Source organism: Drosophila melanogaster, chromosome 2L (assembly GCF_000001215.4).
Source record: "Drosophila melanogaster chromosome 2L".
NCBI classification, from domain to species: domain Eukaryota; kingdom Metazoa; phylum Arthropoda; class Insecta; order Diptera; family Drosophilidae; genus Drosophila; species Drosophila melanogaster.
Window position 1 is genome coordinate 12,599,189 of NT_033779.5, and position 15,167 is coordinate 12,614,355.

The window sequence follows — 15,167 nt, forward strand, 5'->3', positions numbered from 1 at the left end:
AGAAAGCTGTTCAGGCACGTTCGAGCAGTTAACTTAGTTTGATTGCAATGGCCAATGGCCAGTGTCCGGAGATACCGAACCGAAACGAACCCAACCGAAAAGAGCAGTGTTCCTCTTCAATATGTTTACCATAAAAAATGGTAAATTTGTGCTACGTTCTGTTTGAATTGAGCAATGCAGTCGAAGATGGCGCCTTCTTCAGAACGCAGCCGCTGAATTTCCAGCGAACTGAGCGCATCGTAACTCATACGCCTCGTGGGCCTCGCAGCCAGCGATTTAATTTGCACCGCCGCAGACTTCACCTCCAATTAGCCATAATAAAGTTGAGACGTGATATTTTATTTCGCTTTTGTGGCCATGTGGAAATTTGCCTACGTTTTGGCGTTCAACGACGGCTGCTCATAAAAATCCATCGACGACTCTTTCCGCAGAAAAGCCGAACGAAAAAAATAAAGGGCAGCTGGCCAAATTATATGCATAAATAATAATTTCAAAGAGCCAGGGACAAAGGAATAAGAACTATAAATTTGTTTCATTTTCGAGTGTGGAACGTGAGCTTTTTGGTGTTTTTGGCCAGAAAGGATATGTTTGAGGGAGGACTAGGGGGAGCTCCCTGCTCACTCAATGTTCGAACTGCGAAACCCTATCATTAGCATTTCCGCTTTTTATTATTGCTCAGCATATGTATAAGCCATTGGGGCCATGTGAGAGTACCAGATGATCATACTTAATCATAATTTAAAGTCTTCGGGTCTCCGAGGATCTGCGGATTCAAATTGCTCGAGAATCTCGCCTGGCTTGTCATATGAAAATTGCAGACCCATTAAAGGGAGTCGCGGTTCCCGCGGGTCAGCGGATATGTTCTTCTCTGAAAATGTGCTCAAATTATCCCCGAGCCTTGCGAGAAAAGGGTGAAAGAGTTTTGGGTCAAATTGTTTGCTGATGCAACAGTGGTTGGGGCATTATAATTGAGGCCATTTACATTTTGCTTACACCGATCTAAACGGATTATAAAATTATAATAAATAATATATTAGCAAGGAAAGGAATGTAATTCTCATTTAATTGAAATGGAATCGATTTTCGTTACAATCAGTGGTATAGCCGATTCCTTTTTTGATATCGGTCTTAACGATTGAAAACTAATTATAAATATTATATTTTTAAAGCCACACCCCACGAAATTAAGTATATGTGTTTTATCAACTCCGAACCACTGTTCTTTGTTGTGCCAAAAATTAATTGACTTTACCCAAAGATCCCGACAACATTTCGTAGGCAAATTAGCTTTGTGGCCTGGCCGGAGTTTCCTGGGAACACAATTAACCAAGTTCCTTTCGGCCGTGGGGCGTTAGACGGCAACCTCTTTTACAGTTAGCTCGCAAATTGAGTTTCGAACCGCAGTAGAATCGAATCCTAAGCCAGGACCTACCTGCGTTGGCAGAGCGAAATACAAAACAATTTGCCAGATACGGTAAGATTAATGATCGCCACAAGGAGCTGGGTCTTCGGTAGCGATTGCTTAGACAGTTCCCGGTATTAATTTTGAATTCATAATTCAGGAAATCTCATTCAGGGAGCCAAACACTCCCCTGGCGGCAAAGTCCTTTCAAATCGCTCATGACTGACCTTCAGAGTCTTTAGTCTTTGGTCTTTAGCAGGCGCCGAAGAGTAGTCTTCACTCTTCAGTCTCCGTTCTCCAGTCTACTATACACTCTCCCCATGACGCCGACTTTTATGGGCCGCAGTTTAACGCCAGTCTTTTCCCCTCCTCACCTCAGCAAAATTTGTGCTCATCTGGAGCTCTTGCGGTTATAAAATTGTGCCAACATTTTTATTACTTTTCAACACATTTTCAAGTTGACGTTCGTCGAGTCAGTCGTCCTCGGTGATGTTTTCGGTTTCGTTTCGGTCAAGTGTTTTGACCACACTTTGTATGAAAAGCAAGCGCCAGTTGGACTGTTTTGCAACCTGTAAATAAATTTATCAATGGTCCACAGTGAGGTCCCTACAGGGTAAACTATGTTTTGCCAGCTATAAGTTAATAATATTTGTTACTATTTCTTTGCGAGCATATTTCCATGAATCATTATTTCTACAAACCTTATCATCATAAGACCTAGACTTAATTATCGCACGCACTTTATTATTTCTGAGAAAACTCAAGAATTAATTGATTTCCAAAAATCTCTAACAAGAAATCAATAACTCAAAAGTGTACATGCTTACCATTTTCAATTAAATGTCTCGTGACTAGGAATCTAAAATATTATTAATCTTGAAAATAAGTTTTCTATTGGGAGCCAGTTTAAGATCATTACCAATTTTAATTTCACCACAATTGCCGCCATTTTTCAACCCAATTTTAAACATATTGTTTTCAAACAACTTTTTTTTTTATTACAACTTAAGCTGTTATTTTTCCGATATAAATATCGATCATACTGCGCGAAAAGCCATTTTTCTTGGTGCTTGGCAACAACGCATGGGAATTGAATGGAATGAATGGGAAAATGAGGTGCAGCTAAAGGAGCGTACAATGTACAACGAGGCCGCAGGTTGGACCTGTGCCCGACTGCATCCCGATCTGCAAGTTGCCACAGTCACTATACGCCTTATGGACCCCCTTCCCCCCCACTCCCATTCCCTTTCCCCGTCCTACCGAGCGAACCTGAACCGATCATCCATCCATTGCCAAAGTCATGGGAACTTTTTGCTGCTTGCGTCTTTCGTACGTTTCATTTAATTTGCATGGATCGTGCGGACGTCGTACGTAAGACTGACGACTTGGAATTGCCGCAGTGCCTCCCCCTTGAATCCCCTTGAATCCCCATGGATCCCCGCCCGATCCCCTGCTTATGCGGCTACTTTGTGAGTTGTTGCTGCTGTGGCTGCGAAAGAAGGACGCGAGTCATCATCATAATCAACTGCCATGGCGGCTGCTGCTGCTGCAGCTCTGAAAGCCTATCATTATGATTATGACGAATATTACTTTTGTATATAACTTTTACGCTGAGCCAAAAGAGATCCACTCTCTATAAAGCAACAGGTGCATTCAAGATAATAGCAACGAAACGATATGAATAATGAATATATGATTTGGTTCATCCTTTAACATATTTGTAACCATTTGTCGGTTCATAAATTTAAGTTTAATTAAATCTAAAAAAACTTAGAAAAAACTGAATTATTAAAAATGTTGCTGTTCATTTTAGTGACTACATCAACATTTTATAAAATTTAACAAATAAATTCTCAAAGAATTTTTAGTTTAATATTTTGTGATGATTATCCATACATTTTAAATAACCATTTAATATCCTGGGTGCTATTATACTGACCGCTGTTGTTTGGACATGCACACGAGCAACATGTTGCTGCAGATTCTTTTTGCATGTTGCTGTGATTGGTTTTAATTCAAGCCGAAAGAGCCGCGCAGGTTCAGGCCACGGCCACTCAGCTCTTTTGGGCCGGGATCGTCCAACAGAAGCGACCTCTTGGCCACAATGGAGATGGAGGGCGTGCTGCAGCAGAAGTGGCAGCAACTCGAAACATCGGCCGATGCATATCTGAAATTAGTTTTGGTAAACCCTTGGATTCGTTCCCTTTTCGATATTTTCTATATATATATATATATACTATGCCACATTGCCCCCGCCTGTCTGCCGGACTAATTAGCTTCCTTGGCTGCTGGGCTCCTTGTGTGATCTCTCTGAACCGGCATCATAAACATTTACAATGACACCAACGACTTTATAAAGTCGTAATTGTTATTTAACACTTTGGCAGCCGCCGCCGCTAGATGTCGCTGCAACTGTCGGCAATTGTCTGTCACGAGATCGCTTCATTGTGGACTTTGCTGGCTTGGCTGTTGAATCACTGTGTTGGCCTGGTCGAAGCGGCGGCAAAACTTGTCCAATTCACGACACCCGCTTTTGTTGCGGCTATAAAAAGTTATTAACTGTTTCGCTTTTTTTTTTGCACCTCAATTGCAACCGTAGACAAGCGGCAGACAAGATTCGTAAAGAAGTCAAGCAAGTTAAAAATAGACTTGAATAGAAGAATTGGTTGTCTTGGCTTTCGGATAATAGAAACTTCCGAAGGTGATTGCTCCCTGCTAAACGGTAAACAACCATATCAATTTTTTTTTGTTTACAGTTTTATTTATATTTAGATGCATATTCTGGGTCAAGCTGTTTTTCATTTTTTTTTCGCGGTAATTGCTCTTGAAGAATCTATTGATTTGTGAGTAATTTGTGAGTTGTAGAGAATGTAAAATGAAGACTTTATTTTCACCCCTAGAAATTCTAGTCAGCAGAATCTTTAATCTTGTTGGAATATTTCTTAACTTCCAATTGGAGGAGAACTCACCCCTAAATGTGATGCATCTACTCAACGCCAGATGGCTTCAAGCAATTTCAAACAAAAGCTCCAATTTGGTTAAAATTCCTTATCCTTTACCATATTAGATATATACTCTGTCATGACAATATTTTCATTGGAAAAGTTCCAACCCATAGACCAACTTCTGGATAACTGCACCTAACTTCAGACTTCACCCCGTCTCATTCGCCGCCTTGCAGTGTTCAAAAAGCAAAACTAATTACAATTGACAGGCAATTGTGTCAGTTTCCTGGCAGCAGCGACTACAACTCACTCAGTTGCTCAGCAAGTCAAGTCGAGTCACCAAGAGCAATTAGTTAAGCCAAAAGAACCCAGAGCCGCGACTGAAAAGAAGGAGCAACTAGCGAATTGTGAACTATAATTAAGCATTTGCTAATTACCCCAGCTGAAGTGCGGCCCCTAGTCAAAGTGGGACGAAGGGGTGCCACCTTTAAGATGCAATAAAGAAAATACAAATGCAAGTTACAGTCTGATATAAAATGACAAAAGACAAGAGAAAAACACGCGAAGTTATGGATATGCAAATGCACAGCAAATAAACTAAAAGCCAGTATATAACTTAAATACAATTTAAGGAACCCATTTTAAGAGAGGGAAATAAATTTCCTATTTTAAACAATTTAGGAAAAAAATGTTTTTTCAGTGCATTTTAGCCCACTGGTGTCTGGTGGCACCCCCTGGGGTCAGCTAATTGAACGCTTTTGGTCCGATTGCAGTTGAGAACTCCATTTCGCGTTCACAGCTGGAGAGGGAGAAATATGGCATTGAATAGATAGATTTCAACTGATTTATAGGGAAATTTGCATATGCCACAGTGCTGCGAAGCAATTGCTTGCTCTAGCAGCTATGATTATGCCCCGCTGCTCCTTATATCCGCGCCCATGATACCACGTTCGTTGTTTCAGTCTTTCGATTCGCAGACGTTCTGGCCTGTTTGAGCACTTAAGTGGTTTGTCTCCCACTGTCCATCCCACACCCCCCTCTGCTTACTTTATCTGGCATTATTCCACTATGAATATGCGTTAATTGAACTTTTGCCGAGACAAACTGTTATGCGCCTGCAGACATATGTTGAATCGACAACGCCGCTTTTTCCAAGACCAAGTCTCAATTACAAAGCTCGGTTCAGTTTGGCTCAGTTATGAAGGCAGCAGAAACAGCAACAAATATTTGCGTATCTTTTGTTGTTTTTTCGGTCTGTTGTGCAACTAATTAGTGCGCAATGCATTGCACCTGTTGCTAGCTGAAATACACTAGATTTTTGGAAGGGTATCTTAGGCTATCAGATAGAGTTGGATTGCAAATAATTATTAATTAAGAAGTTGTTTTGAAAAGATAATACTTAACCTATTCCCTATAACCACATGTATAAGATAGTAGAGTAATTTTTAATTATAGGTTGTCTGACATTTTATTGTTCAATTAAGGGTATTTAGCCAGTCGCTAATCTTTGCTCACCTTTGGCGCTCTTTTCGTGTTCTCTGCGATATTTTGCACCCCGGGAATGTATTTTGCATGCGATCGCCGGCTTAGATGCCGTCGCTGATAATTATTTGTTGGTGTTCTGGCTGCAAGCTCGCATGTTTTTGTAGCAATTTGCAGGGAAATATAATTTGTTGCCGTTGCTGTAGCACATTTTTTTTTTCTTATTCTACCAACAATTAATTATATGTTAATCGCAGTGCATGCTAATTACCCATCCCCCTCCGCCCCCGCCGACAACTCGTTGGTAATTTAACCCTGACTGCGAATATGCGTGCGTTCTACAACGAAAATGCACTCGTTGCCGCCGCTGTGCATTCAATTGAAAAATTACAACTTTGGCTTATTTGCGTACATTTCGTGTTTTGATTGTTGCTGCCATTTAAAAATAATTTTCTCCATCATATGGGATAACTGTAGTGTAGGCGCGTATTAATTGCAAATTGCAATTGACCAGTAAGTTTGAGGGTGGTAATTAATATGGGAATCGGTGAATATGTGTTAGTATCATATCATATGACATAAGGGAACTAACTATTTATGCAGTAAGCTAGTTATCATTTGCTAAATTCAAAAAAGCCGACTTATTAAGCAATAAAACCCCGATGTTGCCGACAGCTGAGATGATCTTTCTGGTTTACCCTTCAGCCTGGTGACATTTCTATATTTTTTCAAACAATTTCAATGTCAATTTGTTTTTAATCAAAGCTTAGAGACAGCCTGGGATTTGTGGAAGAACTCGGCCTGTCCAAACGAATGTCAACTAAGAGTTAAGAAATTGTTTTTATTGTAGCTCGTTTAACGCTGTCAGAAGATCAGCAAGTGGTTGGTGCAAGGAGCCTCAAAACGGACTTGTTTAGCGGCTTTTGTTTCAAGCCGAGCAAATTTTTTTTATTTTTTGCCTTCACCCCCCTCTGGAGTCTTTTTCGCTGCCGCTTTTGATTTTCTTAACTTTTGTTGCCGATTTTCGCATTATTATGAATGGATTGGTTGGATGGATTGGCTGAATGGACGGATGGACGGATGGATTGGCTAACTGCGACGAGATGGGAAGACAGCCAAAGAAATCATCATAACAAGACAAGAACAGAGTCGAGATTTCTGATCCTTGGCTTTGATCTTTAGCTGCCACATTTCAGCAGCGGTATAGTTGAAAGCATTTTTCAATGATTTTTCGCTTTGTTTTTGCCTTCTTGGCTCATTTTTTTTTAGTCGTCTTGACTGTGGCACGCATGCCCAGTAAAACTGTAAAGCTAATTAGGGGGTTCTGCTGCCATAGCCTGTTAAACAATTTATGAAGTGCAACGAGTTTTTTTTTTTTTTTTGCATAAAGATATGGAAATTTGTGGCAGAAAATATTGCGTGTTTAGTGGGGGGAAAAAGTGCGAAAAACTAAAGCAACTAACAAAGCGAAATGAAAATATTTGAAATTTATATAGATGGTATAGAGCGAGGGGATTGTAATGAAATTCAAATAGCTTGCCGCTTTATTTCGATTTTGAAAAGTGCGCAAAAAATAATGAGTTTGGTTTTTTGCAAATTGAAAATTACAGAAACTCATGTACATCAAAGCACATTCACAAGTAAATTGCAATAATTGTACTAATTGTTATTGCAATTATTGCTGGCAATTACCATGACTAATGTGGGGCAAAATGTTTGTGCATATTGCGCGTACAAAGACAGCCAGCTGTGTTTAAGACAGTTGAATGCTCTAAGAGCCTGAAGTCATGTGTTTCAGGCCATATTAAGCTAAAGTTAATCAACTTACTCTTGAAGAATGGGAATTCCTAACATGATTTATATTGACATCCATTGACGATCAATTTGCTGATTTCCGAATCCAGTATATTAGCCATTTCTATGGCGGCCAGGACACCTGCATTTCCCTTTCATCCTCGACAATTGCCCATCATTTGATTTATGTACATGTGCACTTCCGTGTTCTCCATTTCCCAATTGCAGCATTGACCGACTGCCACAGACAATCAAATAAAATCATTCGCTCAATATCCGTTCGTTCGTGTAGGAAAGAAAATGGGAACCAAAAACATCAAAAAGATGGGAATCATGCTGAAGGAAGGGTGCCCTTCCTGGATCTTTATTCTGGCCCGAAATACAATTAAATTTCGTTTAATTTATGGATGGCACAGCAAGTGCCGGGAGCAAACTATTGAAGGAAAATCCATTGCAAAAAAAAAAAGATCAAAATAAAAAAACACAAAATCAGAAGAAAACTCCCCCCCAAAGACAGGCGACTTGTTTACATTCCCACGTCCCAGAACGCACCTTGCTGCATATTCAAAGAGGAGAAATAATAAATAATAATGAGTGCCCATCAATAGGATAATGCGAAATGAGTTTCAGATCCTTTCCGTGTCCTTCGTACACCTTAGAGCAATATGCGTTCAAGTGGAAGGCAATCCAGTGAAAGTCGTCCTTGCGTCCCAACTACCTGGTTTTGCAATTTTCCATGCATTCGCAGGTGAGATTGCCTCATCCCATGGATCCCACGAAATATTCCCAGACTTCTTAGGGCTGTTTTCCGGGCTCAATCTTATGCAAAATCACCTTAAGGGAAATTTGCATGGGAAAGTGTTTGTGCGGGTTCCTAAATGGGACATCTTTCAAGGGTATTGTTCTATGTACTTATTCATAAGCAGGAAAGTGCTATTTCATGCAGACAGGTTGAAATGATCCATGTATAGAGAAAAGTGAATGAATGTACTTAAAAGTACATAAATGCTTAGAGAAATATTTGAATCATTCTATTTTTTAAACAATTTATAAATATTAAATCTATACTGTGTTTTTAAAACAGAAGCTGTTTTTATTTGTAAGGGGGAGTTAACTAAATGTATTGACTATTATTTCCAACGTTATGAATCACAGCCACTCCCCTCTCGACAAACCCATAATTATTCACTTAGCACTTATCTAAGCCAAGCATATAAATGAATAAAGTTTTGCTCTGAAAAGAAAGAATTGCAGGAAAATGGAAACGTAAATTAAATTTTCCTCTTCATGTTGCAGGGCTCATTAATTTCCGTTGTTAACATTTTTAGCCAACAAATTTTTTTGTCGGCGTAATGCCAGACGAAAATCATTTTCCAGCTTGGAAAACATCTGTTGAGGCATTTGCATGGCTTTCACTTTTGTGTGTGTGTGTGTTGTTTAATGCCAATGGCATTGGAAAATGTGAAAATTTGTCGCAAATTACTTTCACTCCCGTATCGTGTTACAGCAGGAAGTCAGCGACGACAGCTCGAATTTGAATCGAATGTCACCAAAATCGAAATCCTTTCGCAGGACTCCACCAAGCGAAAAGGGGGAAAAATATGTGAAAATGTTTGCATGTCAAATTTAATTTCCAAACAAATAGAGCGACAGCAGCTGCGACCCGCAGACGCCGCAATCCTTTGGCCCAAAAGTGAAAGGATCTCGAAGCAGGATATTCGATCGACGTCGATATGCGTGTGCCGAGCCGAACCGAACCGAACCGAACCGCCTTTAATGATGATAAATGCGATGCCCTTACCATTGGAAGCTGCAAGTTCCGCCACATTTAGCTGCGACGACAAAACATTCTCTGTTTTCAGCAAATACCAGCTCGACTCACTCGAAACAATTTTAAAAAGCGGGGTCCCCGTCCTCTAACCCTTGCAGGAATGCCAGGATTGAATTACACAACGGGCACAATAACAAACAAGGCGCGCATGCGCAGCACGCTTGGCCAAAGGACTCGATCGATAGGCGCATCCTTTCGCCCCGCACGCGCTGATTTCGATTTTCATTTTTTCGTGATGAGCACAATGATATCTCCTCCTGCCCATTCCACTTCATTCATTATTGCAGACACTTTTTTATTGGCCCTCGGCTGTTTCATAACTATGTTTTTTTTTTTTTTTGCTTATCATTCACGTTCATGCAAAATAGGGTTGAAAATGCATGTGTATATGGTTTTTTATTTTTTTTTTTGTTTTTGATTTTGATTTTAGAGCCATGCCCACATTTTGTGTCAGCCCCCTTTCCACCCCTTTATTGCGCCATGAGCAGCTGCCATTAAAAATTCCCATTTACGTTGCGCGCTCAAAATTTTGGTAAAAAACAGCAAGTAATTGCCTGAAAAAATGTCAGGGTGCGAAAAAAAATGAAAATCGAATCCGCTTAAGTGACATTTAACCTCTTGAAAGTGTTTCTGCCACAAATTCTGCACAATTTCGTAACGTATTTTTGTGAATCCTCAATAGAAAGGATTTTATTACCGCCAGCATCTAATGGAGTGTTTTCTTGGGTAACATTGATTTTAAATTGCGAAAAAGTAAATAAAATACATGAAAACCCATTAATATAATGCGAAAATATTGCGGGCTTAGTGGCAGCGTGGGAATGGGTAAAAAATTAGATTTTATTATTTTTGAAAGATTTTATTACTTTCCTAGAGTTTTTGATGGATAAACGATGAAGCTATACGATTAAAAATGAATTTAAATTTCTTTTACGCTAGCACTACTTCAAACATATTTTACTCAAGCTTTTATTAATAATACGCACTTAAAGAAAAATCAATTATATTTCAATTAATCGCAAGTAAATTTGTGATTTCACCATTATAAACATATCAACCTTAGCCTATAATTTTAACCGACAGCAATTGAAAAATCCTCTGCAATTATGGACTTGCAACACATTTTCACTTCATTTGCAGCTCGCTGCTTTGGCAAATTTAAATGCAATACAAATACAAATTAAATTAAATATATGCATTTAATATGAATTTACGCAATTTAGGAGCATTTATTTTTTGCGGACCGCTGATGTTTGCTTTTATAATGCGCGTCTTGGGCCAAATAACTGCAATTACAAAACGCAAAAGCGCCAAAGACCGACCGAGTGAGAAAAAGAGAAGGCAAGACTCGCGCGTCTCGAGCGGCTGCACATGCAAAGTGCGGAAGGGTGAAAGAGACGTAAGAGGGGTGCCACAAGTGCCTGGCACGAAATTTATGCAAACAAGCAGCGAAGTGTAGAAAGGCGTGTAAAAAGCGGGGGCGTCAAAAGCGAGGACGATGGAGCGACTGCAGGGAATGGAGGGAGGGGCGGCGGTACGAACGCACCGCAAATTAAAAGCGCTAATTGTGCTCAGTGTATGCAAAAAAATGATATATGTACGCTGCGTTGCGTGCCAAAGGCGCATTAACCAGAGCGCGCCGTTATTTAAATGAGAGCGAAGCTCCTAAGAATTGCTGGCAGTGTAGCTTATGCACGGTTCGAATATTTGCTTACATGCTACATGCATTGGGCGGGATCGAAAAACAAAAGAGAAACGAAAAGCATACGACAAAACACACAGCTCATAAAGTAGAACAAACCAAAAATAAATTTATATTTATGAACAAAATTACATTTCCTTCAATTAGTTCAATTCTAAACACCAGTTCGCTTCATATGTAAGTACATTTATTATTATCTGAACAGTGTAATTCCTTTGTACCAAGATTCATTATTCATATGTGTATTCATGTTAATTTATGGGTATATTATGCTTTATTTGCGATCCGAAAAGTCCCCCCAATTGTTTTCGGCATAAAATTCTGATCTAATTTGAGGCTGTAGCAGGACAAAGTATCCATTTCGCTAGAAGGTCTTAGAAATCAGTATCGAACGCTCGAGACTTAAAGTTATGTTTCTTGAAAGGACGAGGCTTGAAGGAACTATTGCGAAAAAGACGAGACTTCTGAAAACCATTCTGCAAGGAACGAGTCTTAAAAGTACCATTCTGCAAGAAACGAGTCTTGAAAGAACCCATCCGCAAGGAAAGATCATCGACATCAGTGCGTTTAAAATTTCTTGTGTTTTGTACGAGATGTAATTTCAATCGGCGTCCATCCAAACGGACTCCGTGGAACTGCTCGATGATCTGGAAGGCCTCTTCGCGATATTTGAACGACAAGTGAGCGGTGCCCAATGAGTTACCATCGCGATCATAGTGCACAAAACCTTTCTCCACCACGCCGTCTTGATTGAAAAGCTCCATGATGTCGTCATCATCCACTCCGTAATCCAAATTGCAAACCATGACAAGAGTCGGTTTTTTTGGCGGCTTCAAAAGGGTTTCCTGTTTGAATTTGCTCTTCCGAATGAATCCAGTTCCGTTGCGGGACCTTTGAATTCCTCTAAGTCCGCCTTCTGAATTTCGCTTTCTGATCGATCCTCCTTGAACACGTTCATTTTTGGCATTAACAAACTTGTTCTTATTAAATTTCATCTTGATAATGTCGTCAAGGCTCATTTTCATCTTATCTGACATGTTGCGAGATAGTGCTGCGTATGCTTTGGATTATTAATAGTAAAGAACAAACTCGATAGTTACCAGAAATCCTGTATTTGGTTAAGTGATCAAAACTTTAACAGACAATTCAGACGCCTTCTTAAATGTTACAAAAAAAAAAAAAAAAAAAACAGTAACATAACATATTTTCAAAAAAACCATAAGGTTTTGCTTTAAGCAATCGGAAAGAGTACACGAAGATGGTAAGCAGGTTACACACTGCGATTTTTCAAATATACCTCCCGATATGATAATACCATATAAAAAGTCGCAAAAGAAGAAGCAATAAATTCACGTTTCGCATACACAAAAGAGCAAAAGTCGCAACAATAATCACTTTGGCCATTGTGCTGCCGTTTTGTTTCGCTTATTTTTGGTGCGTAGCCAAGTGATCACAATGGTGTAGTGATCATCATTTCCCGATTCTCCAGATTTGCCATTGTGTGGAATCGGGTTCTTCATCATTTTCCCGGCCAGTGTTACAGTTACACTCTGTGTGCCGAAATACGCAGCGGGTGTGTTGCAGTTGCAATGGGACAAAAGCCAAATTGCACTTGGTTAGGTGCAACGGCTCAACGCATTGTCCTTTGCGCAATGTGCAGTTCCCACGACGATGCAGCGTCGTTAGCTCCTGTTTGGCTGCGGCATAGGGAATCCTTGTGGACCCCAGCAACACCTCCTTTGATTCCCGAGTTACACCTGGCCTTGCGGTGGAGGAAGGGAGACGGATGGACATCGATCTTGGGCAGGTCTCTGCGGCGATAGCTGCTCAATTAAAATCCATGGCTAGCTGACAGAAATTTATGAGCGTAGGAGGATCCTTTTCTCGGTGCTGCCACTTCCTCGTAATTGTGCAATTGAAATGCGCTGTCAAACGGTAAAAAATCTAATAATTTTTAGCGTCTTTGTTTTCGTCCGCCTAATGCTGCAATTCGTTTGTAGTCGCAGTTATCCTTATTAAGTCCCTGTCGGCTTGTCCTCAGAAGTTCACCTTTTCCTAAGATATTCAGGTTGCGCAACAGGCAGAGATTTGTTTGCCGAAGCGAGAAATAAATCCTAAATACTTTGCGATAAAAAACGGGATGGCAGTGAATTCTTGGAAATGAAAAAGGAAAGCGATATGCACTAATACTATCACTTTTGTGGGTTACTTAAGATTTATCTTTGTGGTAAGCCCCATTTATAAAGATTGCAAAAGCTAAGATTAAAAACGTTTTAGATGATTTTGCAGACTGTACTGGTATTCCAAGTATATAAATGATTAACAACCTAAACAAATTCTAAGATTTTCAATACTTTATATATTCTTTAGAAAGTGTACCTTCCCCTTTTTATCACACATTCCTGCACATTTAGGCTTTCCTTTTTATAATACCCTGCCCCCCTACAAGAACTTTCACACTTCAAACCCATCCATGTGACTCATTTTTTAGTGGCATTCCTAAACACACAAAAAATAGTCGGCAACAGGAACAGGACTCAATGAACACATGATGGCTATGTCCTGCCGTTATTTCAAGCATCAGTTACCCGGAGACATTTCAACGCCTTGCGATGAAAATATTTTTCATATTTCCCCGTACTTCTCCTTTTTTGGCCCACATGCGGAGTTGAGACTCTTCAGCCAATGAAATGTGCCCGGTTGGTTGCTTTTTTAAGAGTCCCCCCTCCGGCTACCCCCCACAGCCCCCTCTCCGCTCCAGAAGCCAGGCCAATATGACGTTATCAGCATAATTTCAGGAGTGTGCGTATTGTGGCCCATCAACCCTCAGGGGGAAATATTAAAATGAAGTCTGCGTGACCGTTTTTTATGTAAATCAACCCCTTTTTTTTATGGCCCACCAGAGAGAGAGAGGAGCTTATTCAAATGCCACTGGGGTTGAGTCATAAAAAAAAGGGTTGCTGTGATTCCATAACGATGGGCTTATGTAAATGCCGGAAGTCAACCCTTTCACAGACAGCGATTTGTGATTGTGATTGGTTCTTGGGCAGTGATTTGAATATATAAGACAACAAAATGGTGTTTCTTGGTAGTAGGATCAAGTATATAAAAAAACGTTAGGCTACAAGGTGCTTTAATTTAACTTTTTATTCATCAACTACAAAAATATGAATATTGTAGCATACCTATAATTCTCTTGTGCACAAAACGATTAGTAAACGGTGTCCAAAATATGTATTTTTTTTTTATAAAAACTACTGCTTAATAAAATAACATCGTCGCAAAACTTTTTGATACCAATTTAAACATCCTGCACCGTTTCTCTTTGCAGTTGGCAACTTTAAATTCGAGCCAGGCCAACAACTTGGCACGCCGGCGAATGAAGCTGTCCTAACGAGTTCCGAGGAGAACAAAGATGGAACTTTGACTGCTGTTGACACAAATATGCGCGATGTCAGCGCAAATCACAGCAGCTCCTTTCTTTCGTCCTCGCCCGCCTCCTCGACTCTGGTGTCCTGTCACTCCCCCTCGCCGCCGCTGCCGCTGCTTGCGGACCAGGACGATGGAACGAGGAGGATGCGGGACAAGAAGCTAACGCTCGAATTGAAGTTGCAATCGTGTGATGAATATGTTGAGCAGCCAAAGGATAAAGGAGCCGAACGGCTGCAACCAGCTCAGATTGCCAACGACAATGCTCCGTCGCCTCTGCATTTGAAACTGGAGGAGCAGGATGAGCAGGAGCAGGCGGACGTAAAGGATAAGGTCCTGGAACTGACCGGAGCAGCAGTTGCTCTCTATGGCCACTTGAACAATGCCAGCAAGGATGTGCGAGATTTAGAGCAGTGTCTGAAATTGCAGGACCCAAATGGTGAGTAGCAAAGAACTATTGCGATGGAAATTGAAGTTAAGAAGGTTTTCAAGAAATACAGCGAGTAGGGGGTACATGGCTGATATTACATTTTAGTATCATTTTAGTATAAAGCAAATCGCTTTATAAGTTATTACAATCAT

The 15,167-nt window shown here is 40.3% G+C and overlaps 2 protein-coding genes across 4 annotated transcripts in view; one reads left to right on the forward strand and one right to left on the reverse strand.

Annotated features, from left to right (window-relative positions):
* nub (nubbin) overlaps positions 1 to 15,167 on the forward strand; it is a 40,511-nt gene that overhangs the window by 11,564 nt on the left and 13,780 nt on the right. The window contains exon 3 of the mRNA NM_001103683.2: positions 14,488 to 15,024. Within this exon, the coding sequence (NP_001097153.1) occupies positions 14,488 to 15,024 (537 nt within the window). The remainder of the gene's footprint in view (positions 1 to 14,487; positions 15,025 to 15,167) is intronic.
* Ref2 (RNA and export factor binding protein 2) overlaps positions 11,329 to 15,167 on the reverse strand; it is a 35,840-nt gene continuing 32,001 nt past the window's right edge. For 2 of the 3 annotated variants that reach the window (NM_001259078.2, NM_001259079.2), the window contains exon 3: positions 11,329 to 12,207. In NM_001259078.2, coding sequence (NP_001246007.1) covers positions 11,531 to 12,193 — 663 coding nt within the window. In that variant the 5' untranslated portion in view covers positions 12,194 to 12,207 and the 3' untranslated portion in view covers positions 11,329 to 11,530. Of the gene's footprint in view, positions 12,208 to 12,256; positions 12,289 to 15,167 lie in introns of those variants that run through there. The other variant, NM_135730.3, reaches the window with a different exon arrangement.